Source organism: Mixophyes fleayi, chromosome 3 (assembly GCF_038048845.1).
Source record: "Mixophyes fleayi isolate aMixFle1 chromosome 3, aMixFle1.hap1, whole genome shotgun sequence".
In the NCBI taxonomy this organism is placed as follows: Eukaryota; Metazoa; Chordata; class Amphibia; order Anura; family Limnodynastidae; genus Mixophyes; species Mixophyes fleayi.
The window spans coordinates 229,889,147-229,914,403 of record NC_134404.1 but is presented as its reverse complement, the minus strand read 5'-3'; the positions used below and the strand labels follow the sequence as shown (position 1 = coordinate 229,914,403).

At 39.6% G+C, this 25,257-nt stretch overlaps 1 protein-coding gene and 1 pseudogene across 1 annotated transcript in view; both read left to right on the top strand.

Annotated features, from left to right (window-relative positions):
* PPIL4 (peptidylprolyl isomerase like 4) overlaps nt 1-22,812 on the top strand; it is a 32,066-nt gene extending 9,254 nt beyond the window's left edge. Inside the window, exons 5-14 of the mRNA XM_075203250.1 lie at nt 513-630; nt 1,189-1,331; nt 3,814-3,910; nt 4,196-4,312; nt 5,609-5,733; nt 6,469-6,535; nt 6,635-6,746; nt 19,511-19,607; nt 20,040-20,172; nt 22,490-22,812. Coding sequence (XP_075059351.1) covers nt 513-630; nt 1,189-1,331; nt 3,814-3,910; nt 4,196-4,312; nt 5,609-5,733; nt 6,469-6,535; nt 6,635-6,746; nt 19,511-19,607; nt 20,040-20,172; nt 22,490-22,714 — 1,234 coding nt within the window. The 3' untranslated portion in view covers nt 22,715-22,812. The remainder of the gene's footprint in view (nt 1-512; nt 631-1,188; nt 1,332-3,813; nt 3,911-4,195; nt 4,313-5,608; nt 5,734-6,468; nt 6,536-6,634; nt 6,747-19,510; nt 19,608-20,039; nt 20,173-22,489) is intronic.
* Nucleotides 13,760-19,504, top strand: LOC142142525 (protein kinase C iota type pseudogene; annotated as a pseudogene).
* Nucleotides 22,813-25,257: the final 2,445 nt, after the last annotated feature.

The window sequence follows — 25,257 nt, the reverse complement described above, 5'->3', positions numbered from 1 at the left end:
ATGAATGAATTGTTCCCACTGTACCTATTTCCTGATTGTTGAGAGGCACCTAAATCACACATCACAAAATTATATTTGTGTCTACCTTCAATCATATAGGTAGTCCAAGCAAAAGTTGCCAGCTGCTTGTCTGTAACATTTATGTTTGCACCTCAGGGCCTACTGTGACATTGCTTGTTACACTCCATAGCAATCCTGGCAGCAGTCTTATATCAGAATAAGCTTTTGACTATATCAATTTATTATCTTGTATATACATGTCAATTATTCTATGAAACAGTTACAGATTTCTTATATGTTTACAGCATGTTTTTATTCTATGAAGTGGTGCAACATACAGTTTATTTCATGCATGAAAATATTTTGTCTACATTACATTTTTATGGTTTCTGCTCTTCTGAAATCATTCTCCTTAAAGAATTGCCATCACTTAATTTTACTTTTTTAGTTGTACTTAACAACAACTTAATTGTTTCAGTTGGTTGTTTAACCAGCTTCTTCTTTTCCTTTAGTAAATTGTATGGGGACCAGGCTCGTTATTTTGAATGTGAAACAGTACCAAGAATAAAGCACAAGAAAATGGGAACAGTGTCAATGGTGAACAATGGTAGTGATCAGCATGGATCACAGGTGAGAAGGAAGTCCCTGTGCTTTAATAGTTTACTATAGGCCATGTTCATTTTGTATACTTCCTGTTTATGAAAACAGCAGCAGAAATAATTAAATTATGAAAATACATTAGATAATGGGCAGCTAAGTGGGGGGAAAAATCCTTTTTTCTTACTTTTACAGTTTTTCTAAGATCAGTCAGAAGACTTAAGCTGGGTACGCACTACAGGTTTTTCACCCAATTTTCGAGCCAATCACACGATAAACGACTGGTCTGATATTGCATTAGTGTGTACGCTCCTACGATCATGTTAAAGTCTTTATAAACGATGGAACAATGGCAGGCAAGCTCTGAAGTATCTATGCACTCATGGCCAGCAGTGTAGGTCTCTAGAGTTCAGAGTCACAATTCTTCCCCCCCCCCCCCCCCCCAAGTATTTAAATACCTCACTTTATTGGAAGAAGGGAAGATTTCTTAAAAAAATGAAAAAAATAAACAGATTAAGCTGAATTGTATACATTCCATAACTAGTGTTTATACTTGATGAACTATGTAACGCACACTGTCTTTGTTTTTAGTTTCTTATTACTACAGGAGAGAATCTGGATTATCTGAATGGAGTGCACACAGTGTTTGGGGAAGTAACAGAAGGAATGGATATAGTGAAGAAAATGAACGAGACATTTGTGGATAAAGATTTTGTTCCTTATCAAGATATGCGGTAAATGTTCACTTATTATATGCACACTGTGTCCTCTCTACACTGTGCACTTTAAAAATGGGAAAACTGAATCCGAAATGATGGTGGCAAATACCTAACCATCTCCTTGTATTACACACCAGTGAGCCCATGGATCAACAGAGATTACTAGGATGACACTCTTTGAAGTGTCTGCTTTAGGTCTGACTCTTAACATCTGAGCAGGGAACAAAAGTAAAATAAATTTATGAACTGTTAAGAAAATAGAAATCTACACTTACCTGCCCTATTAATTATCTAAAAATTTGTGATGTCAGTGCCGGACTCTTCTGGTGGCTAAACAGCATCAGACATTCAGGGTGATGTTTGCAGAAACATAAAAAAAAACCACTTTTTCATTTGCCCACTATTTCACATAACAAATACCTGACCATAGTTTGGAGAATGAAGGGAGCACTATACGCTCTGATGGGTATTATATTTTTTTAACACAAATCTTAATAAATGGACACCACTGATTTATAGCTTTAAAGGCACGTTAACCCTATTTTTCATCTTTATGTTTCTCCAAGAATTGGGGAAAATTCCTGCAGCCTGAATATTAAAACAAATCACCTAAACTACTATAAAGGTGCAGCGTTTAGCTTGTCCAAACAGCCATTGTTTTATTCTGTTTCATAATACCAAACTGCACCCAAAAGCATCCTGTGAAGTTTGTTCACTTGTTATAATAATCTTACAAGATAGTGGCTTTTGGATGTGGCCAAATGACAGGCAGCAAGTCATTATGGAGATGAGACATCGCTGGGTGTTTCGTCGGGTATGGACAGTCAAATCCCTATTTGTTCAATAGAACATACATAAGACAATGCACATGCTAGACATGGTTTTATGCTAGGAACAGTTAATGAACTAAAATGGTTGAGGTTCGAGTGCCTCTAATTTGCAACTCCTAAATTACCATCCATTTAAGGCAAACATACTATCTGAGAGACTTGGCAGAATGCAGTGCGCTATTTTCACATAGCTGTTCTGACAATAATGCCTGTGAAATATTTCTTAGTCACACTGAGTTGTTGCAGCCACTATCAGGCACTCGGCCTGATAATGCAACTTGTTGGGCCCCAAAGTGGCTGCAATGGCAGATAATGATCCTTGTGTATTTATTTACTTTGTACATTATATGGAAAATCTATGTTACAAAAGTAACATTTCAGTATCGAAATTTCTGCAGGCTTAAATTATTCAAAATTTTTTTATCTCCATTTCCAGAGTCTACAATGAAATCTGGTATATGGTAAAACACAGCTATTTTGTATGTGGAACCTTGTTTCCCAACAGATCTGTTTTAGTATTTGAGCTAGTAGATTAGGATCGTTCAAACACTAGCAATTTAGCAGTTGAAACGTCTCTCCATTTAATCATAGGTGCATGACTTTAGAAATCACACTGTTTCTGATGCCTTGTCCTTAGAAATCACACTGTTTCTGTCTACCAGTCCTCGAGATCAGTCTTTTGTTTGCATGAGACTAATCGACAAGCAAAAACTAAAAATTAGTAACGCTCCGTAGCACATGACCGATGACATTAAGGGGGCACTAAAATGTTTCATATGCCTCTGCTACTGTATAAAGAGACGTTTTCCTTGCAAAACACTGTAGTGCCTGAATAATCTATTACTGTATCTCTATTTAGACAACCTCGCCATAATCTGTGACTTAACTTAAAGTTGTGCATTGGGTTCCCATCTGGTTATATGGAAGCAGCTGTCTCTGTCTAGGTAAAAAAAAGTATCTACATAAAAACAGAGTCCAATGGATCAGTGCTCACAGGGAAATGTTAGAATGTCTGAATTATTTTACAAAATGATAACATGTGAACAAAGCTTTGAATTTACTCAGAAAAAGTAAACATCCACATTTTTACATTGCAGTTTATGATAACAATATATCTAAAGGCTGTGTAGTATTAAAATTAATAATATACCTAAAATAACTAAAGTGTATACATAATTAGATGTGTCCGACTTGCTCTTTCACTCCTGTGTCGGGATTTTCCATGTTGGGATGTATGATGTTTTCTTATTTGGGCAGAGAGAGAGTGACAGACTTGTAGACTTTACTTTATTACATTGATTCTCGTTGTCACACTTGCTTATACTGGTTTTTTAGCACCTGATTTTGTATTTTCACCAGCACAATTTTGTACTATAATTTGTTTGTTCAGGTTTGTAGATTTGTTCAGCAGAAATGTACTGTGTGGATTCATAAGGGCCAGTGATGACACAACAACTTAACTGACTGCGATTTCATGGGGGTTTTTTCACTTGCATTAGATTGACTTATGACACTGTCCTAAAGATGTGGCATCAGCCTCCTGTAATGGATTGGGGAGGAAATACTCTATTTATTTGCTGCAGTGTAATGTGTGAATAGCAGAACAGAATAGCCCCAATCTAGGGGTTTAATGATATTTTAAGGCTAATAAAACAATGTCATTATAGAATAAACCATACTGTGATCCTGGATGATCCATTTGATGACCCACCAGGACTGCCCATTCCTGACCGTTCCCCAGAACCAACTAAAGAGCAGTTAGATGTAAGTATTGCAGTGGTGGTGTTCCTATTTAGCCCACAGGGAGTGGTTCTACCTACCATATCTTTACGTTTTTGATTTCTTTGCAATAATGTTATGATAACTGTAGATGCAATCAATATAATGAATGTTATGGTTAAATGGTTTTTGGATATCTCTTTTAATTTGCTATTTATTTAAAAAAAATAAACTTCTGGTTAATATGGTTTTTCTATTCTAATGGACCAGTCAAAAAGACCTTTTCACCATTTCTTATGATGGATTTTTGTTACTCTCTCATGACCACAGAGTGGCAGGATAGGTGCAGATGAAGATATTGATGACTATAAAGGAAAATCAGCTGAAGAAATTGAAGAACTGCTGGCTGAAAAAGAAGCCAAGACACAATCTGTTCTTCTGGAAATGGTAATGTAATTATTGTAGAAAACCTCCCTACAAATAACAAACTAGGTAGTAAAAGTTCAACTGGTGTGTGGAGGAAATGTGGTGTATTAAACTAAATTTAACTAAAAAAAAAAAAGTAGTTTCAAATTTTAGATTATTTGCCAATGTGATCCTTTGATATAATGAAGGTAGCAAATCTATGCATTTGTTTGTTTTTTTTTCTTGTCCAACAAATAGATGCCATACCATAGTACAAGCCTATCTTACTATTTTGTACCTGTGGTCCATTATCTGTTTGCTTAGAACTGTGCTGGCTACGTATTATTTGCTTGTGGGCTGAGCTCCATAACAAAAAATGACAGAGCAGAGTCAACAGAGCTTTCAAGGAATCTGGGGCCCACAAAAAAGCTTTGTATGGCCATCCTGCCACAGGTCTCCAGTTAACAATGGTTTAGAAGAAAATAGCAGTGTACAAGTTTGTTGTTTTAACAATCTTTATCAGTCCCAAATCTGAAAATAAAGTAGGCATTGCTAATGTAGATTTTTTCCATATTAATTTTTTCTACCAATAAAATCTTAGCAGAGAAAGTAGATTTTTTTATGTAAAACTAATGATGATTACAATCAAAGAAAACATTTTTAGATCATATGGAGCTACCTAATTTAACTTTTTCCCAACCACATGTTGTAGTGGTGTACTCTTATCTATCTAATCTATCCATCTATACTCCAAATAGTTAGTGTTTACTCTAATGAGTTCTTCAACTGCTAATTCTGGCTGTCAATGACAACATGGTCACCAAGAAGGGGTGGAGCAGGACTCATTCATTTTGGTTACTCTGCCTAATAGTGGCACAGGTGTGAAGTGTTTCTGTATTGGCAGGTGAGTCTTAGTGAGTGATGTGCATTAACAAACATTCCCAGTAGAGGGCAGTGCTGGTCAGTTGTTTTTTTTTTGTTTTTTTTTAAAGTTTTAAGATTTTGAATTTTGGGGTTTGCAGACTTTAATAAACTTAAAAAAAGAGATTACATAATTAAAAGTATTCAGTGTGCCACACACAGATACCATTGTTTTAAGGTACTGAAGATTCTTTCGATTCAATTACATCCTTTTAAGTACTGTCATTTGCCACATTCTTAACAATTTTTTGCTTGTAATGCGTTCATATTGTAGGTGTGTGTGGGTGGGGGTACCTTTTAGATAAAGTGTGAATTTTTTATGTTAATTTACAGTCTTATTACTCCCCATTTTAATTGAGTGGGTGGAATTTACAACCGTGAGATTTCTACAGAAATTACTGCAATTTCTTTTTAAAGGTTGGTGATATACCAGATGCAGATATCAAGCCTCCTGAAAATGTGCTATTTGTATGTAAACTAAATCCTGTTACAACAGATGAAGATTTGGAGATAATCTTTTCAAGATTTGGAGCTATAAAGAGGTATATTTTTCATTTGGGCTTTATTTGCTTGTGTGCATTATGTTAAAGCATCCTATAAATACTTTGCTTCTGCTGCCCAAGTAAGCTGTTTTAGACTTAACTGGTGACTTATTGGTGAGTATATAGGCCCAAAGCAACTGCTAACCATGATCTCACTGTGTGTTGTCATCGTCCAGTTGTAGATTTTATGTGTTGCATGTGGCCATATTGGGCATATATTCATTTATTGGTACACACAGCTGATTTGCCAGTGTATGGTACATTAACTGTCGGCAATTAATTTATTTACCCTTAAAAAATAATTCTGCTAGTATCTATTTGAAATTAAAGTGATCCAAGTACATTACCAATTTAAGCTTTGTAGCTGGTAAAGTGTGCTTATGACCAACTTCGAAATTTCTAATGTATTAACTATAAAGACAAGGTAATCTTGTTTTAATAGTTTTGCTTTGTGGCATGATTGTCAAACAAAATTTAGGTGTGGAGGGGTCTTTACAAGCTACACTGATTTAAAATCCAATGTAGAGGATCTGTGCAGAGCTAGATGATTTACGCAGAATGATTGACATGTTCTTTATAGCACTTGCTTAGGACACAGGCCTGAATTGGCTTTACAGTGTGGATGGTGTTGTTCAGATATCTGCTTTGTGGATAAATAGAACATGTATGCTACTTCCCTGTAACTTAACCATCCTGAATATTTTTTTGTATTTTTTTTTGTTTTGCCCCTGCTAGTTGCGAAATAATTCGGGACTGGAAGACTGGGGAATCTCTATGTTACGCTTTTATTGAGTTTGAAAAGGTAGCACTTTTTGTCCTACATGTTTCTGCAGTCTCTTGCTGAACAGAGTAAAAACAATAACAGGAATGTTAAACCATGTAGTTTCTGCTTATTTTGCAGGAGGAAGACTGCGAAAAAGCTTATTTTAAAATGGATAATGTGCTCATTGATGACCGACGAATACATGTGGATTTCAGTCAATCTGTTGCAAAAGTGAAATGGAAAGGAAAAGGTACAATGCCATAACTTGATTTATAATACATAGAGCAACATTTTCTTTACTTTTCATTCTGTCCTACAATGGTCTTATGGAACTAGAGGGTATACTGTAAACTCTCAATCCACAAACAAGGTCTTTGCATTATATTGCTCTCATGACTTGGCTTTAGATTTTAAGTACATATGGAGCCATTATCTCCCATTTGTTTGCTTGTTTATACAGCCCAATCTGTAAACTTGTGGTAGACCTAAATGGACCAATCTGGTCATTAGGTAGTGAAGGACTGCCACCTAATACAATTGACTGATCCATAGCAATAACCTTATGAGAGAATTTCATTGGTCACATGTGATGGGATAACAGAGTGAGATTGGGGCCCTTCTCCACAAAATAGCTTACCATCATAACCAAGTAGATGTGAGAAAACCCTGGCTTAATCTCTAGATACATACGGTTCCAGGGATTTAAACTGGCCACACATGCTATCGGAGACAATAATCAGGATAATTGTTCAATTTGGCCACACATGTACATAGCCAAATTTGACGTGATTTAGACATTTGCTGCTGGGACTACAGTAAGGGTGAGTAATCAGTTGTATGATTTGTGCTGCTGAACATCGGGGCTGTACATATTTCAGGGTGCTATGGTACCCCAACATTGCAGATTTTCCTGCACACCTGAATTGTTAATGTTACAGTGCTGCGGATTACCCCCTTGACTCTGCGAGCAATTGATTTCCCCCTTAAGTGTTCAGATTACTTCTAGCACCAGTGGAGCCCATTAGTGGGGCTGAAAGGTGACCTTGCTTTCAATAGCATCATTATTGGTCATACCAGTCATTTTGAGGTAAAATATGTGGCAATATTGAACCAATTGTCCAATTTCATCTAAAATATCAACAGCACATATGAGCAGTAATAGTTGAGCAATGGAAGGCTGTAGAAACAGAATTTAGTGAAATTGGTAGGAGTTAAATGATGACTGATATCTGCTTCTGAATACTCTGCTTTGCTGGATTAGTACAGTACTGCAGTGATTGATATATTCTAGTTGTGACCATTTGGCTTCCTTTCACAGAATGCATATGGTGTCTATGAGACTTCCATTCTAAAATATTTTCAGTTGCATTTTGACAAAGGCAAGATCCTTTGTGTACTCAAAGAACAGGTCCTACCCACTACCTTTCCAGTATTTCCCTTAAGGAATGTTCTATAAGAGTATGTATAATGACCCTGTAGGGCTGATTTATTAGCATTACAGAATGTGCATTACACTACAGCAGCCAATATACTTTTATCAGTCCCAGAGCAAGTAGGATAGTTAGTGTTATTATTTTATAATATGGTAACGTCCCGAAAACAAACACTTATGGAGGAATAGATGTTCCTGCCTGTATGAGATCACAAACTGAATTGTAGGGGAAATGTGGCACACACATAATGTGGGTAGAGTGAGAGAAAAGTAGTGAAGAGAAAACGTACATCAATGCTGTCAGGTCTTTCCCCTGAGTTGGGAGACAAACTTATAGAAAATAAGCAAAGATCATGTGTAGAACAGCAGTTGTGTTAATGCTATGAGAAAATCTATTGAACAGACATGAAGAATAAACTAGAAATGAATAAATTTATGTCTATGCTAATGATCATCCTCAGCTAATCTTGGCGTGGATTCTGAGCCTTCTACTCTTATACTCTGCAAATCCCACACTTGTGGATGGCATACACTGACCTCGAGGGCATAATGAAAGCACAAGTGTGGTTGCTATGGTTTAGTGAAAGTTTTGCGCCTAAATGCAATATTGGTAAATGAGCCCTAATGAAGCTTTGTTACTGAAACATTGGTCCTAGGACTAATGAAAAGGCAGTTATTCTCATTTTTCAACATTTTATATGTCCCTTTATTAATTTAGTTGGAATAGTCTGATATAAAATTTGAAGCTTCACTTAGCCTGCTTTCATGACTATGTAAAGAGCAATTTATTTTGCTAATGCAACCTATTTTTCATCTTTTAATTATCCTTTTCATGGCATAGGCTATTTCTTACATTTTGTGAGTAGTCCATACTTCCCAGTTTTGTAATGTGCTGGTTAATATGAAAATCATTTTTACCTAATTTATGTATGTGCTGATAAGCGTGTGGCAATTCTTACGTACCATTAGCTTACAGTACAGAGTGTGTTTAACATAAAAAAGCTGAACCATCAGACATGACTCCGCTTCAACATTCAAAAGCAGCTGTCCTGAGTCACAATAATGTAGACCAGGATGGGGAAGAGCCTCTGAACAGCAGAGAGAGAGAGATAAAGCCCTCTCCATCATGGGCTTGCAGACTTTTCACTAGCTCTGTGTTTTAGGAAGAGGTACTTATGGAAAGGTGCTGCTGCGGTTTAAAAAGACCAGAAACATCTATGCTTATGAAGGTGGTGATAAAACAACTGCCTAATGGTGATGAGAATATGGATTGGGTGTAAACTGAGAAGCATGTGTTCCAGCTAGGCTCCAACCACCCTTTCTCTTTCATCCAGTCTGGGGGACACTGCTTACCATGGGGTGTGAAGGGGAGCATGGGAGTTGGCACCTAGCTAGTTAATTTCTAGCATTGCTGACAGACCCCTCCCCTGCCCTCTACATACCCCTGCCTCTTCCTCCTCAGTTTTTTTTTTATGTGCCCAAAGGAGTTGGGCTTACTGTGGCTGTACTCTGCAGCTACACCTTGCTGATTTTACTTTATTTTCATTTTATTTTGCTAAATGGATAACGTGCGAGAATTGAAGGGGACTCCTGTGCTGTAAATAGCTGCAGCCGACAGAATTCAGTGTGAGCAGGACGGCTCTCACTGCCAGTGCTTCATGACAGGTGCTGCCAGCGAACTCAGGGACTGCTGTCACACGGGAGCCCCTTCCTTGCAACAGAGACCATCAGGTCTTTACAGTTAAGAGTACCGGCGCTGCCACTGTGGGCATAGAGCGCCGCTACTTGGTAAATGGCGCCCGCCATTTGGATAGATTGTACCAAGTCACCCGCTCTCAGAGCATGGGGGGGACTTAGGTACACACTCTTGGTGCCATATGCAAAAAAGATGAAGTGAGGCACTGTTTTAGTTGCTGCTAGATAGAGAGCACACTCACAGGCACTGCTCTGTCAGCTGAGAGCCAGAGGCTCTCACTGGCAGAGCAAAATTAGGGTGCTTAAATACAGAGTGACTAGCGGTCTCTCCGGACCGCTGTCACTCTTGGGGCCTCACTGATAACCGGCACTGCCTTTAGGCATGGAGGGCCGGTTATCGGAATGAAAAGAATACCGGCGGCCATTTTAAAATAAAAAATAAAAAAAAAAAAAATATATATATATATATATATATATATATATATATATATATATATATATATATATATATATATATATATATCTATCCGCGGAGGAGGAGGTCTCCACTACTCTGCCATATACTATTTGTTTTCTTCTCCTCCCCGCTAATGGGGCAGGAAAAGCACTTCAGAGAGACAGCATTATAAGAGGGGGGAGCTATAATATAGAGCTCCCCTGCTCTCCATGGAAAGTTGGATTAGTCCAGCCTTTTTGGCGCCAAATATAAGTCTGGGAAAGGACACACATCAGAGGGAGCAGGCACCAGGCACTGCTGTTGGACTTCTCCCCTGTTTGGCTAAGTATCTGATTTATTTAAACATATATTATTGTATTGATGACTGCAAGGTGGGCTAGTGGAAATTATATTATAGTTTTCCCACTTGCAAAGTTATTTTATTTTGGTTTAATAATTTCTAAGTATAACTTTTTTATCGGGTGGGGGGGGCTCTCGTTCGTGAGCTTACCTTGGACGTCTGCGCTTGTCAGGGGTTTGATAGGGATTGGTGCTGCCGTTACGGATTCCTCGGGTGTTCCGTTTGCCGATCTCTTTGTTTCTGTTCTTGGTTTTGCCGTGGCGCAGCCTGTGGATAGAGAAGAGGAAGGGGGGGGGGGGGGGGAGAGAGAGAAGGGAGAAGGAGAGAGAGAGGGGGGGGAGAGAGGGAGAGGGAGGATGTGTGGGGGTGATGGGGATGTAGTGTGGAGAACACAGTTTGGCTAGTACCTTACAATATACTTATAGGGCTTCTATTAGTTTATAACTCTTTTGCTGGTGAGTTAATTAGCCCTGTTGTCGGCCCTATTGGCACTGTATATTGTGGGGGTAAGGTACCTCCTGTGAGGGGTGTGGTTATATATGGATGAGGGGTATTTAAAGAGCTCTTATATGGCTAGAGCTGAATTAAAGAGGCAGTATGTGGTGTGATGGCCTCTGATGATATATTCTGTTGCTGTGTGGATTGGGATAAGGCGTTAATATACTATGTGTGGTGGTGAGTGGGGATGATGAGTATAAAGAGCGGTGTTTGGCTTTTGCTGAGGAGCTCTTATAAGAGCATTTGGTATCTTACAGCTGATCTTGTTGACCTGTGGTTTGGGCGCTGCGGTCAGCGGGTCTTCTTGGCGTTTTTACCGGGCGATGCTGTGGATTTAAACTGGGATGTTCTTTGCTTTGCTGTAGTCGCCTGTGCAGGACTTCCGGTTTTGGTGGAGCGCAGACTGCGTTCCACTGCGGTTCCTGTTTGTTTCCTTGTGAGCCTTCTTACCCCTTCGTTCCTGGAGCTATTTGTGGGAAGTGATTTCCAGGGTAGAGGTGGCTGTTCAAGTAGTCGTTTCTTGTAGTGTGTGGGGGTCCAACGTCAGGGACGAAGTCGAAGGACGAAACGCGTTGGACCCCACACACTACAAGAAACGACTACTTGAACAGCCACCTCTACCCTGGAAATCACTTCCCACAAATAGCTCCAGGAACGAAGGGGTAAGAAGGCTCACAAGGAAACAAACAGGAACCGCAGTGGAACGCAGTCTGCGCTCCACCAAAACCGGAAGTCCTGCACAGGCGACTACAGCAAAGGAAAGAACATCCCAGTTTAAATCCACAGCCACAACATCGCCCGGTAAAAACGCCAAGAAGACCCGCTGACCGCAGCGCCCAAACCACAGGTCAACAAGATCAGCTGTAAGATACCAAATGCTCTTATAAGAGCTCCTCAGCAAAAGCCAAACACCGCTCTTTATACTCATCATCCCCACTCACCACCACACATAGTATATTAACGCCTTATCCCAATCCACACAGCAACAGAATATATCATCAGAGGCCATCACACCACATACTGCCTCTTTAATTCAGCTCTAGCCATATAAGAGCTCTTTAAATACCCCTCATCCATATATAACCACACCCCTCACAGGAGGTACCTTACCCCCACAATATACAGTGCCAATAGGGCCGACAACAGGGCTAATTAACTCACACCAGCAAAAGAGCTATAAACTAATAGAAGCCCTATAAGTATATTGTAAGGTACTAGCCAATCTATAACTTTTTTATGTCTATGCTGTCTCTCGCTCTCTAACAGCTAAATTTAAGTCTATGTTTGGTGTGCTTTCCTTTGTAAAATGACAGATAAAGGAAAGGGCCCTAAAGTAAAGTGTTTCACTTGCTCCAAATGCAATACTAAATTAGCTAGTGAGCATTGAGACTCCGGTGCTCTGGGCTGATTGCAGCCATTCTGGAAAATTTGCTGCAGCTGACAGCCTTTCCTTGCGAAGTATATTTTATACTCTCTATAAGTAGATAGGGAAGTCTAAGATTCTGAGCACATTTTGGGGGGGATGAGCATAATGTTTATAAGAAATGATTGCTCTCTCATTGACAGGAATACTATCTTTTTGAGCGGTTCATAGATTAGTAGTATTTTCTGTGTAAATATATTTTGTATATGTACCTGTATTTTACTCTGTGGTAGTGTTATTTTCTACTAAAAAAGTGAGAAAATTAAAGCAAAATATGCCACGTATTTTCCCTGTTCCAAATGTAATGCTAAATAGCGGGTATACATTAGGATCCAGGGGCGCTCTGTACTAATTGCGCTGCGGCGTCAGTTGGGGCGCAATGTAAAAACCGCTCCATTTAGGCTTCAATCCTCCTGAGTGGGTACTGTTTTTTGACACAGGGGGTTGGTACCCCGGTCAAACTATGATCTAACCTATCGGAGGTTCCAGTGGTAGTTGAGGTGTTACCTTCTGCCTCTGAATTAATAAAGGCTACCGCTTTCAGAGGCAGACATGTCTATAAAGAGAACAAGTCCTTTACCCTCGGTAGTAGGACAATCTTCTCTGGCGTATCAGGTATTTTCCCCTGCGGGATGCCTGGATGGTCTGCAGTGATAGAAGGCCAGGAATTCAGAATGGCAGGTTATATCGGTTAAACCGGTGACTGAAGAGCCCAAGACATTTACATAAAAATAAGAGACCTAGATCAGCAAATTCGCGGTTTCTATTGTCTGACTCAGAGGGATCCTCTGAGGGAGAAGGTGCATGGTTAGAGGACTGTGACTCCTCATTAGTAGGATCATAGGAGAGTTCATATTCCCTCACTCTGCAGAGTTGAGAGAGTGAGCGGTTTTTCTTGGATATGTGCCTGAAGGAAGACGCGAGTTAAGTGTATGAGGCAGACCAGAATTCAGCATCCAGTCTTCCTCTAGTTTCGGCTACAACTGTAGCGACCAGAAGTACATTATGGTTAAAATATGGAATGCGGATGTGGAATCTGAGAGATTATAGTATCCCTTATGCTAGTGGAGTTAATACTCCCAAGATCTAGGATTCCGAGGTTGTTTTTTTTTTTTTTTCAGACAGCCCTTTAGGGGGGGGGGGCATGTCTGGCAGTGGTCATCCGGTTAGATCTAGATTTTCTGGAGGAGGAGACAATCTCTTCGGGGAAGATCAGCCTCATCCTCCTCTTCTGGGCGAATTATGCACATGGTGTGTCAGAAGATTTTTTTTCCAGAGGACAAGATAGGATCTCTGCAAGAGGGGATGAACAGGATTCTGTCCTGCAAGAGGGGATGAACAGGATTCTGTCCTGCAAGAGGGGATGAACAGGATTCTGTCCTGTAAGAGGCCGTTGGTCCTTCTGTGTATGAGGAAACATGGTAGCGTCTTTTGAGACTCTCCCTTATGACAGGATCCACTCTCTGTGTTTTCAAGGGAACATGTTGAAGAAGTGGACGGGTTCCCATCTGAAGTTAGATCGTCAGATGGTGTAATCTCTGGAGACGACAGTCTCTCGGACGATGTTGAGTCACAACAGGAAGTTTACAAAATTTAGTGCAAGACCAGAAGAGATCTAATAATGGCAGTGTATGTGTTCACAATGCCAGGGGACTTCAGGCGAGGTTACCTGGTTCCCCCTATATCAATGATTCCCAGAGTCCTTGGAGACTCAAGAGGGAGATCGGCCAGTCATTCTTGTGGCGCCAGCTTGGAAACAAAGAGTCTGGTGTCCAGAGGTTCTTCTTTGACATTGGACCTGGGTATTTGGTACCTCTTTGGAAACTTCTGCTGATTCTGGGACAAGTCTTGCATCAGAATCTAGCCCAATTGAATTTAAAGGCATGGCTTTTGAAGCCATTCTGTGGAAATCCAGAGGGTTTTCTTCCAGGGTAATTGATACCCTTATCTAGGCTAGAAAGCCAGTTCGGCTTAATTTTGTCACCGCATTTGCGTTCATACGTGCATGGTGTAGGAATAAAGCCTGCAGTTCAGAGTCTTTATCTTGTTTTTATACAAGATGGTTTGGATGTTAGGACTTTCTTACTGGGAGTGCTTCATATACAACCTCCCTGTGTTCCACCAACGAATCTTGGGATCTTGTTTAGTCCTTTGTAACGGTATGTACTGAAGCTCCTGCAACGTATAGTCAGCAGACTTACGGTTTTTAACTTGGAAGGTGGTTTTCCTTCTTACTATTGCCTCAGCTCGAGGGGTATCTGTGCTGGGGGCCTTTTTTGTGAACCTTATCTGGTTTTCAGGATGATGGAGCAGTCCTAGGGACAATGCATCATTCTTCCTAGGGTGGTGTCTGGTTGTAATGTAGACCAGGGAATGGTGGTTCCTTTGTTCACAGAGGATCCTCAGGGATCTGGAACAAGGAACATGAAATTTTGGATGTGGTCAGGGCTCTACGAATTTATGTCAAAAGGACTGCAATGATTCATAGGACAGTTTCTTATCTTGTTTGATTGTTTTGGACGTGGATGATCAGCGTCTAAACAACTTATTGCTAGGTGGCTTACTCTGACTATAAGGCAATCTTATGTCTGTACTAACCGTTCAGTACCAGAGTGTATTGTTGCCCATTCTCCCCGTTCTGCGGGGACGTCCTGGGATTCACTGAATGAGATCTCAGCGGACCAGTTATGCAGAGCAGTTACCGGGTCCTTGGTCCAAACTTTCACAAGATTGGACCAATTCAATGCTTTGCGTCTTTGGATGCCTCAAATTGGCCGTAGTACTCTACGTGCTGGGCTATCAGAGCGGTCCCACCCTTAGGGGGCTGCTTTAGAACGTCCCCATGGTAAGCAGTGTCCCCCAGACTAGATGAAAGAAAAGAGGATTTATGTACTTACGTTAAATCCGTTTCTCTGATTCCATCTGGGGGACACTGCGATCCCTCCCTTCTGCCTTTCCTCGGTATGCTCTTGTTTGATTGACCTTTCTCCTTGGGGCTTTTTGAATTAACTGAGGAGGAAGAGGCGGGGGTATGTAGAGGGGAGGGGTCTGTCAGCAATGCTAGAAATTAACTAGCTAGGTGCCAACTCCCATGCTCCCCTTCACACCCCATGGTAAGCAGTGTCCCCCAGACGGAATCAGAGAAACGGATTTAACGTAAGTACATAAATCCTCTTTTTCCTTGTGGGGCTACACACCTGCTTACAAACCGAAAGCAGACTCTTTTTTTGTCATTGACTGTGGAAACGATGGAGATATAAATTTTCGTATGCAATATCAAAGGAAACATGCAAGGTTTTGTTCAGCAGAAATTAGTCTGGCCTAAAACTACCTGTACGAGCGAGGTATTATTCATTGAAACGTAAAGCCAGACATCTTATTGTATTCTGAAGGGCACATAAAACTTACTGCCTATGGCATGTGCAAGGAAGGTTTGTTGTCTGGAGACACTACTATTTCAATCTATGGCACACCATATTACAACCCTCCTGAAATGTTTTGAGGCGATTATAGTTTGTGTGGACTGGTGGGCACTGGGTGTCTTGATGTGTGCAATGATGGCTGGGCTGTTGGCATTCAACATTGTAGAAGATTCAGATAATCCAAACCAAAACGATAATGATATTCTATTCCAAGTTATTCTAGAACAAGACCTTTTCATCCCCAGATCTTTGTCTGTGAAAACAGCAATTGAACTAAATGGTTTCCTCAACAAGGAACCAAAGGAGCATCTGGGTTGCCATTCACAGACAGGATTTGCTGACATTCGGGGCCATGCGTTCTTTTGTAGTGTTGACTTTAACTTTATGGAACAAAAGCTAGTGGTTCCCCCTCTTTAAGCCCAATGTGTGTGGAGATTTCGTTTTGGATAATTTTGATGCAGAGTTCACGAGCCAGCCCGTCCAGCTCACGTCTGATGATGATGTGTTGTGGAGCATTGACCAGACTGCATTTCAGGGATGTGACTACATCGACCCATTCTTGATACTCCTGGAGGAAAGTGCATGATGGTTAGGATTGTTTCTGGGCCTCTTCTGTTGAATGCTAATTTTGTTTTGTTACATAATAAATGCATCCTACAGAGATTTGGGATTAGCAGCAACATTCTACAACTTTCCCTGAGGTACCAAGGGGCCCAAACATGGTCAAACTTGTGTGATTTGTCGTGAAGATAATGTGATACCCTCCATACTTGCGATATGCCAGACATAGTTTTTAAGAGCCAGCATGAAGGGAGGGATGGAGGTCTTCCAATGGTTAGTTATGAGATTTTGCGGTAGAAAGAATATAAGCAATCAATGTATTACAGGTAGGACTGTCATTAGGTCAGGGGCAAGAGAGAAGAAAGGTCCAGGGGCCTGTAAACAACTGATGTTTAGAAACTGAATTAATGACTGAGTGGACCATGTTCCAGAATGGAACTATGCATGGGCACGTCCACCAAATGTGGAGAAGTGCACCTCTCTGACCTCAGTTCTGCCAGCAGCTTGGAGTGGACGTGAGAAACATCTTGGATCGAGCTAGTGGCAATCCACTCTGACCTCATCCCAACAAGACTCATCCAGAAGGGGACCTAACTCCCTTTCCCATTCAAACTCATTATGTCCCTGTGAGTCGCAAGTTATCTCAATCAGCCAATTATAAACAGTCAATCATACCCTTAGTGAGCGGGAATTTTAAACACAGCCGCTTAAAGGTTAGGTTTCTGAGAGGGACGTAAAAAAAACCTCCCGTATCCCAGCATGGATCAACTGTTTAAAATGAGATAAGAGTTTCCGGGAAGAAAGTGGGGGTTATTCCAGAGAGGTGTCTGGTGAATTAGAGGTTAGTTCGTATCTGGACCACCAGTTGTCATAGAGACATGCAGAGACTGAAGGGAATAGGCTGCAGGCGACCAGTCTGCACTTGAGGCCCCAGAGGGCCAGGTATAGTTGACTCCTATAAAATGTGTCTCCAATTCCACCCATTTTATTGTTCGATAGGGAGCATAAGTAGCAGCCATCTGACTCTGAGACGCCAGATAATAAAACTTGGCATCCGGAAAAACTCTGCCCCCACAGATCCTGTTTTTTTTTTTTAAGGACCATTGGAGATTCTAGGGGGTCTACCATGCCAAATTTCAAAAAAGAGGAATGTAAATCCTGAAAACAGTCAGATTTTCACTGGGAGAGTCTGGAACAGATAGAGAAGTTTGGAGATCATGTTAATCTTAACAGCGATAATCCTTCCCAGCCATGAGGTGCTATACCCATGCCAACCCCCATATTTTGTTTAATCCTGGCTAGTAGGCAAAGTAAAGTCTCATGATAGAACTAGTCATAAATAGAGGTGATATATACCCCAAGGTATTTAATCTTATGTTTTGGCCACTGCAGAGTAAAGGTTGCTTCAATACAGGTCCTCAGGTTGGCTGGAAGCAGCATGGACTCAGACTTAGAGGAATTAACTTTATAGCCTGAAATGGCTATATTTAGTTTTTATTAAATCCAGTTTCCAGTATTAGTCAGCTTACAGTGACATACAATGCTACTGTTTATTCACATATATGGTTTTGTACTGTTCTCCACTGGAGATACTGTACACCTAAGTATATGTGTTCTATGACATGGATCATCACAAATGTAAAGATTTACAGTAACTTGGAGTTTGGCAGGAGGAGACTACCCCTCTACTCCGTATGTTTAGTGACTAGTCCAAGTTGTGTATAGAGGGGTGGGTCAACAATTTGCATTTAAAGTTGATCCCGCTACACCTTGATTCTACTCGGTAAAGTGCATAGAGAACACATGTACAGAGATGTTTGAATACCAGGAGCAGCCAAGAGTGAGTTATATTATTTGATGGGTATTTCCCATGCGCTGTACAGTTTTGTAAGAAGCCTACAGCTTCATGCTTTTATATGGTTACATAACTCTTCTGTAACTTCTATGTACTGTATATAATTTACACTAGGTAGTGCATTATGCCATATAGAAAGGGGGATTTCTGGATTTGCTAACAAGATGTGGCATACTGTAATATGGGGTTGGTAGTGGATATAATATAGTTAACAAAAGGGGTTGGCTGTTTAATACATTAAGAATTCTGGGGACCAGCTTGTGACTTTAATTTTTTTTTTACATTTTATTTATTTATTTTTTGTTATTTGTTGTGGTTTATAATGATTGATGCTAAAGCTTCTAATGAATTCAGAAGTACTGGAGTGAAATATTGACACAGGTTTCTAATTAACCCAAAACGTATAATATAGATGGAAATGCTGTTGATTATAAATAGACTGATATAATTTTTAATTGACAAGAATAGTTCCGAATCTATTTCCGGAACATGCTGTGCATTCTTTTTTTATCCAGTCCTGATAGAAGATCAATTGTTCTGCCAGGTTTGAATAATTTATTGAGGAGACAAAGAAGTGGCCGATGCAGTTTGTTGGTAGCATATAACTTCAAAAGTAATGTTATGCTGTCATATTTTTGTAGGTCATTCATATCCCTAGAGTGCAAAATTGCATCTATAATCTTCTAGAAACAAGTGTTATTTACCTGTTGTCATACTTTATATCCGTGCAAGCTTTATTATGTTCCTTGTGTATCAGACCTTACAGGCACAAAATCTGAAATACCCTGGTCCGAATCATCATTCTAGCCCCCTAGTGGTATTTGGTTTAGACTATTCTGCTTCTCTTCACATTTTTTTTTTTCCAACTTTGTCAAGGAAGAAAGCAATTTTTTCAGGCAAAGACAGGGCCTCTGACTAAAGCAAAAATAGTTGGATCAGAATGAAAAAGCCAGCATGAACAATTAGTTTCTAACAGCTTCAAATGTGAAGTCTAAGGTAATAGACACTAACTGTAGAAAGTCAGTGGTAAACATGGAGTAAGGGATTCTAGGTTGATTGACCTTGTTGTTTTGGTTATAAACCATTAGGCCCTGAAATGTACCTAAATTCATGGTAAAATACAGAGCGTTCCCATGCATGTTTGCTGAATCCCTCTAAAATTTATATATGTAATGAATAGTTATATTTCAAACCTAAATGGATTTGGAAAGATGTTACAGAAGGGGACTCTTCAGCTTGTCTAAAAAGAAAAGTCAACCTGCCCAAACCATGGTCAGCAGAGTAAAATAAATGATTGTTTCAGATTTAATATTTCTTATTTTTATTTTTAGGTGGAAAGTATACAAAGGATGATTTCAAAGAGTATGAGAAGGACGCAGGAAAATATTCCAAGCTTGCTCTGAAAGATAAAGCCAAACCGAAACAAGAGTATCTTTTAGAAACCTGCACTCTGGTGTTTGCATGCCAGTCCACATTGTTATGGAATGGTCTTGTTGTTGGCTATACATGTTACAAATTGTGAAAACAGAATGTTATGCATATATTTACACACCTCATTCTAATAGGTTGTGGCTTTAAATGGTGTATTTGCATTGAACTAAACATGGGGTTGCATAATCTTAATGTATACAGTTTGTGACATTTATTGCTAAACACAAAGTAGCAGCAATGACACTTACACCTTCCCCCTTACAGAGGAAGTTCAGGATGCCGTCTGTATTACTACAGTCCATGTTCATCACTGAAGGGCTTTTGTATGCAGAGGTGTGTATTTTTTATTTTTATTTAATTTTTTTATTTTTTTTGGGGGGGGGGGGGGGAAGGGGGTTGTCCTGTGGAAACCATTCTTAACGATCTTAGCGGCAACTATGAGCTGGTGTTGGATGACAGCATGGAGGAGACTGGCAATAATCCGCCACTTCCTGTTAAATACAAAGAAAAGAAGCGTCACTACTCTGATGATGAAGGTGACCGGAGAATGAAAAAATCAAAGGCAAGTCTCTTGGATAGCTGACCCTGACACTTTTTGTTTTAGAGAAAAGTTTTTCCTATCAATCTTGTACCAGCAATATAATAGCAGTTGTGTAATTGTATCAAGGTCTTCTGTTTGCAGAGATTACTAGAGTGTTAAGAATCGTACAAATCCCCCCTTCTAGAATCATACTAGTAATAATAGGTGTTGCTCTTATCTTTGTTACAAATGAGATTCGGGAAGAAATTTGAAAAATGTATCTCTCCTCCAACAATCAAGTATGGAAGACTATATCTACCCAACGGTATTGGAGTTTCCCACACATTAAAAAACTTTTCCAGACTAGATTAGTATTTCAACTTGCATCTCTATTTCTCTAAATGTTGCCATCGGATCTATTTGAAGCAGATGGTAAAGATTTTCTTTAAAATCTCTCTCGTGCTGAGGGACAAGAGTGTTTCTACTAGTCACTCTAGATGGGCACAATACTAAAGTGGCAAATATGAAGTTGGGTATGGCAGATGCCAGGAGAACGCTTTCTACCTGAATGTGTGCTGCCAACTGTAAAGTTTGGTGGAGGAGGAATAATGGTCTAGGGCTGTTTTTCATGGCTTGGCCTCTCCCTTAAATCAAGTGAAGAGCATTATTAATGCTACAGTATACTATGACATTCTACACAATTGTGTGCTTCCAACTTTGGCATTTTCTGTTTCAGCATGACCATGCCATATGCACAAAGTTAAATCCATTCCAGACTTGGGAAACCATTTTTTGATGGAAGAACATGACTGGCCTGCACAGAGACCTGACTTCAACCCCATTTTTGGATGAATTAGAACGCCGTTTGCGAGCAAGGCCTCATTGTCCAACACTTCTCCCAACCTGATCAATGCCTTTGTGGCTGAATAGATGTGAATCCCCGCAGTCATGTTCTAAAATGTAGGGGACCAATTCCGTATTAATGCCCATGGTTTTGGAATAAGGTATTCAACAAGCGCATATGGATGCAACGTTTGGATGTTCATATACTTCTGTCGAGAGAGAGAGATGTATGGCTTAGATTTCATTGGACTGATCAAAAGAGGTTATTCCATATCACTGTTTAAACTCTCCCTATATGAAAGATAATCCTTCCCATTTCTTTAAAAGGACACTTCTATGAAATTTATTTTCTATATGCATTTTCTTTTGGTAAGAAGTCTGGCCATTTTACTGTTTAATAAAAATTCCCACCTACCAAAAGTGTAAGTGTTTTTACAGTACCCGCTTATGAGGTAGTTTTTATGAATTATTAGCCCACAGAATTATTTTATTGGTTTCTGCTTGAATATTCGCATGATGGCACAGTGGTCAACATTGTTGCTTCACAGGGCTAGTGCCATGGGTTTGAAGCAAACCAGGGCCCTTTGTGTGTGGAGTTTGTATCTGTTTGCGAGGATTTTCTTCAGGTGCTAAGGTTTCCTGCCACAGTCCAAAAACATAGTTAATTTAATTAGCTGCTGACATAAATGGATCTATGCATGTTTTTGTGTTCTAATTAATTCATACTGTAAGCATCAGTTGGACAGGGACTGATTGAATTGTGTAATATTCTCTGTTAAGTGCTTCATAATATAATGGTGCTTTATAAACAATGTCGGTCAAACAACATTTGTGACCTCCATGGAGTAGGAAATGTCATAGTACTCGTCATTGGTTTGTGATTATTTCAAGGTTGCTTGCCTATTTTATGCTAGCCCTTCTGCAGGCTTATATCTGGCATACTTGCATTACTTAATTTTTCTGCTTTATACATTTTTGTCTGTGTGTGTGTATTGCTACTGATGTACATTGATGCCTGTGCATATCCTCTGTAACGTCATGTCCCACTGTAGAGATTTTTCTCAAAACTTTGGTGTACTAATTCTACTTCCATAGTAGGGACACATTTTATTACCAAGGGTCAATGTAAATTAACTTGATAGGGGTAACATTTGTTAAATGATCTTTCTTGTCTTCAAGCCTATTGAAACCACACTGTGCCTGACTGATGACAAACAGTAGCTTAAACTTATAGCAAATGTAAATGCAATGTTACCTCATCTATTATGGCAAGGTATGGAAACTTTTTAAAACCTATTTCTAAATGTTACAAGATACAGTTTAATCTTGGCATTATATCAAGGGTGTTATACAGACAAATAATGGAATTAATATTTCTTAACGTGCAGAGTGTACACCTTTTGGTAAGTGAGGCTGTAAAAGGGAGTATTATTAAGATTATTGTAATAATTAAATGTTTGAAAACTTCTGGTAAACCTTAATAGCTGTAACTAAGACATTTGTTCTGCTGTTACAGGATTCTGAAAAGGAAGGCCGCCACCGGAGATATGAGGAAGACTATTGTAGAGAGAAGAGGAGAAGTGATAAGAAAGAGCCCAGGAGAAGCAGTCGTTCTCAGGAACGTAGCAACTACCACAGCTCCAAAGACAAGTCAAGAGAAGAAAAAAGGGACAGGGACAGAAAGAGAGACAGAAGCCCAAAGCCGTATAAAGAGAGGCCTAAATACAGGGAAAGAGACTAAAGACAGAAGACAAACAACCGAATAAGCATTTCAGGGATTATGTATTAAAGTTATAATGTTTGCTCTTATAACCATTAAAAAAATAAATAGTTCCTTCATTTTGTGCTTGAGTCATTTGTATGAGAACATGTCGCCCATATTCTTTTATCTTGAAAATGGAACTTATTTAAGAAGAACACTTTGTTTTCACCAGGCCGCTTAGATCAGATGCCCAGCACAATTCAGGGTGTAGATATATAACTTTGCATTTTCTCTGTTCTGTATTATACAAAATCATTCCGTTAATCAGCACGGGGAATTCTTTCCCCCCAGCCCACAAGACTCTGGATCATCAAATTATCTAGAAATATTGAGGAAACCTCTTAAATCATTCTGTATTGAATTTGTATTTTTTATACATATTGGTATTTAGAAGTTACACTATTGGTTGACTGAATTGAACAGGATCTGTAGTGGCCTTAACGGGGCTGAGTTCCACCCTTGACTTATGTCTATAAGGGAGAGTGGTTTGAAAGTGGAAGGTAGTGTCAGAGGGCGAGGCATATGGTTGATTGGGTGTGAGTCTCATATTTATATGCAGTATACTTTGTTACTAAACCTTACTCCATCTTTTCCACTGATGTCTGTCAAATTTACATTGGCAATAAGGTTATGTCTGAGGGATGGTGGCACCTGAATGCTGAATAAACGGCCATGGTACCTATTTAAAAATAAAAATCTCTCCATTGATGCCTTGTATTACAGAGTAGAGTTTTATTTTTGTTTTGTTTTTCTTGTAATTTAAGTGGTATTGGCACACACGGTTTAGCTCTCATTCATGATCTCGCTTTCCTTTTGTAGTTTTATAGAGTATTATAAGAGTGATGCCTTTTATTGGCTAGCCCAAAAAAATATTATATTTGCTAACTTTCAGAGCACAGAGGCTTCTTCATCAAGCAACTTTACAAATTAATGATTAAGAAACAGGCACAGCATTTAAGAGCTGTTGCATCAAGAATTTTTTACTGGGTGGGTGTGTCCAAGTAGTCGGTCCTAAATCCAGGTATTAGATTGAGCCCTTGTCAATGGCTGGAATGTTTTTATCTTAAATTCCCAGATTAATCTGATAAAAACATGCCAGTCATTGACACAAGGGCTCAATTGAATACCTGGATTTAGGACCGACTACTTGGACACACTTCACACCCCACAGCAAAGTGATTCCAGACCTCTGAACTCAGGACTTCCATCTGTAACGAAAACCTCTGTTTTATTACTTTGTCTTAATGATATATTCTCCTGCCCCTGTGCAAATGTCTTGATGTAACAGCTCTTCAATGTTGTCTTTTTCTTAGTCATTAATTTGTAAAGTTGCCTATGTGCTCTGAAAGCTAGCAAATATAATACCTTTATTGGGTAACCAAAAGAATAACACTTTTTGTCTTTTGAAAAAAAAGTATTTAACATCACATAGATTTTTCTGGCTAGCACGGTACTGCTCATGGTAATATGCTCAACCTATTGGCATGCAACTTTTGGGAACTGGAACATTTCAATCTTTAGTCTTTTCTACCTCTCCATTTCTGCTTGTATTAGCTGGTGATATATCACTAAATCCTTAAATATGGGCCCTTTGGAGTGCACAGTCTGTCACAAACTAACCTTCATTCAAGACCTTTTGCACTCAAACAACCTCTTCCTCCCAATGCAACCTTAACTCTGGCAATAACGGAAAAAATATCTTGCACAAATTGGACACTGCAACCCATACAGCCTTTTGACAAGGTAGGCTCCAGTACATTCATACATGCAGGTGTGGAAGCGGACAAAGAGGTGATGTTAAACTCCTTACCCCACATTGCAAATTCACAGTTGTTTCATTACTCAGCTTCCAATCTTTTGAAGTACATGATATCCAGATTTTCCATTTCTTAACGCTTCTACTCCTTTATGATTGCCACTTTAATTTATCTTGTTTTATCCAGTTTCTGATTTCTTTAACACTCCTATTCTTTTCTTAGACCTACAACTGTTCACCTGTAATTACTTCTCTACTAGTTTAACCTCTTTGCACTCTTAACTCAACCAAGCCTATTTTTGCCTACAGAAATATAAGCTCTATTACTTTCCAACAATTCTCTTCCCCCCCCCCCCCCCCCCCCTCTGCAACAAGTCTATACCCCAGTGTTAGAGTCGCCTGATCTCATCTGGCAGGCTCACGGCTTCAAGAGGCTGAAGTTACTCCTTTTCTCAGTGTCACCCTAAACAAACTACCTTCATTTACTCTCTTGCATAGTAGAATGTTGATACTTTCTCATATATACTGCTTTCTAACACTCATGCTAAATTTCTTAACAAACCAACAAGAGTGACCTCCATGCAAGCTTACAACTTGTAGGGGGCTCATCAGGAAAGGACTCCATGTCTCTGGATAAGAGGCTTTTTTTTTTTTTTTTTAAGACTCTTCCCTGCGGCACCTGATGAGTGGATCTGAGCGCAAGCCCTGGCTACGTGGGTACAGAACAATGCACATAATAGACCTGTCTGTGGTGCTTCACTTAGTG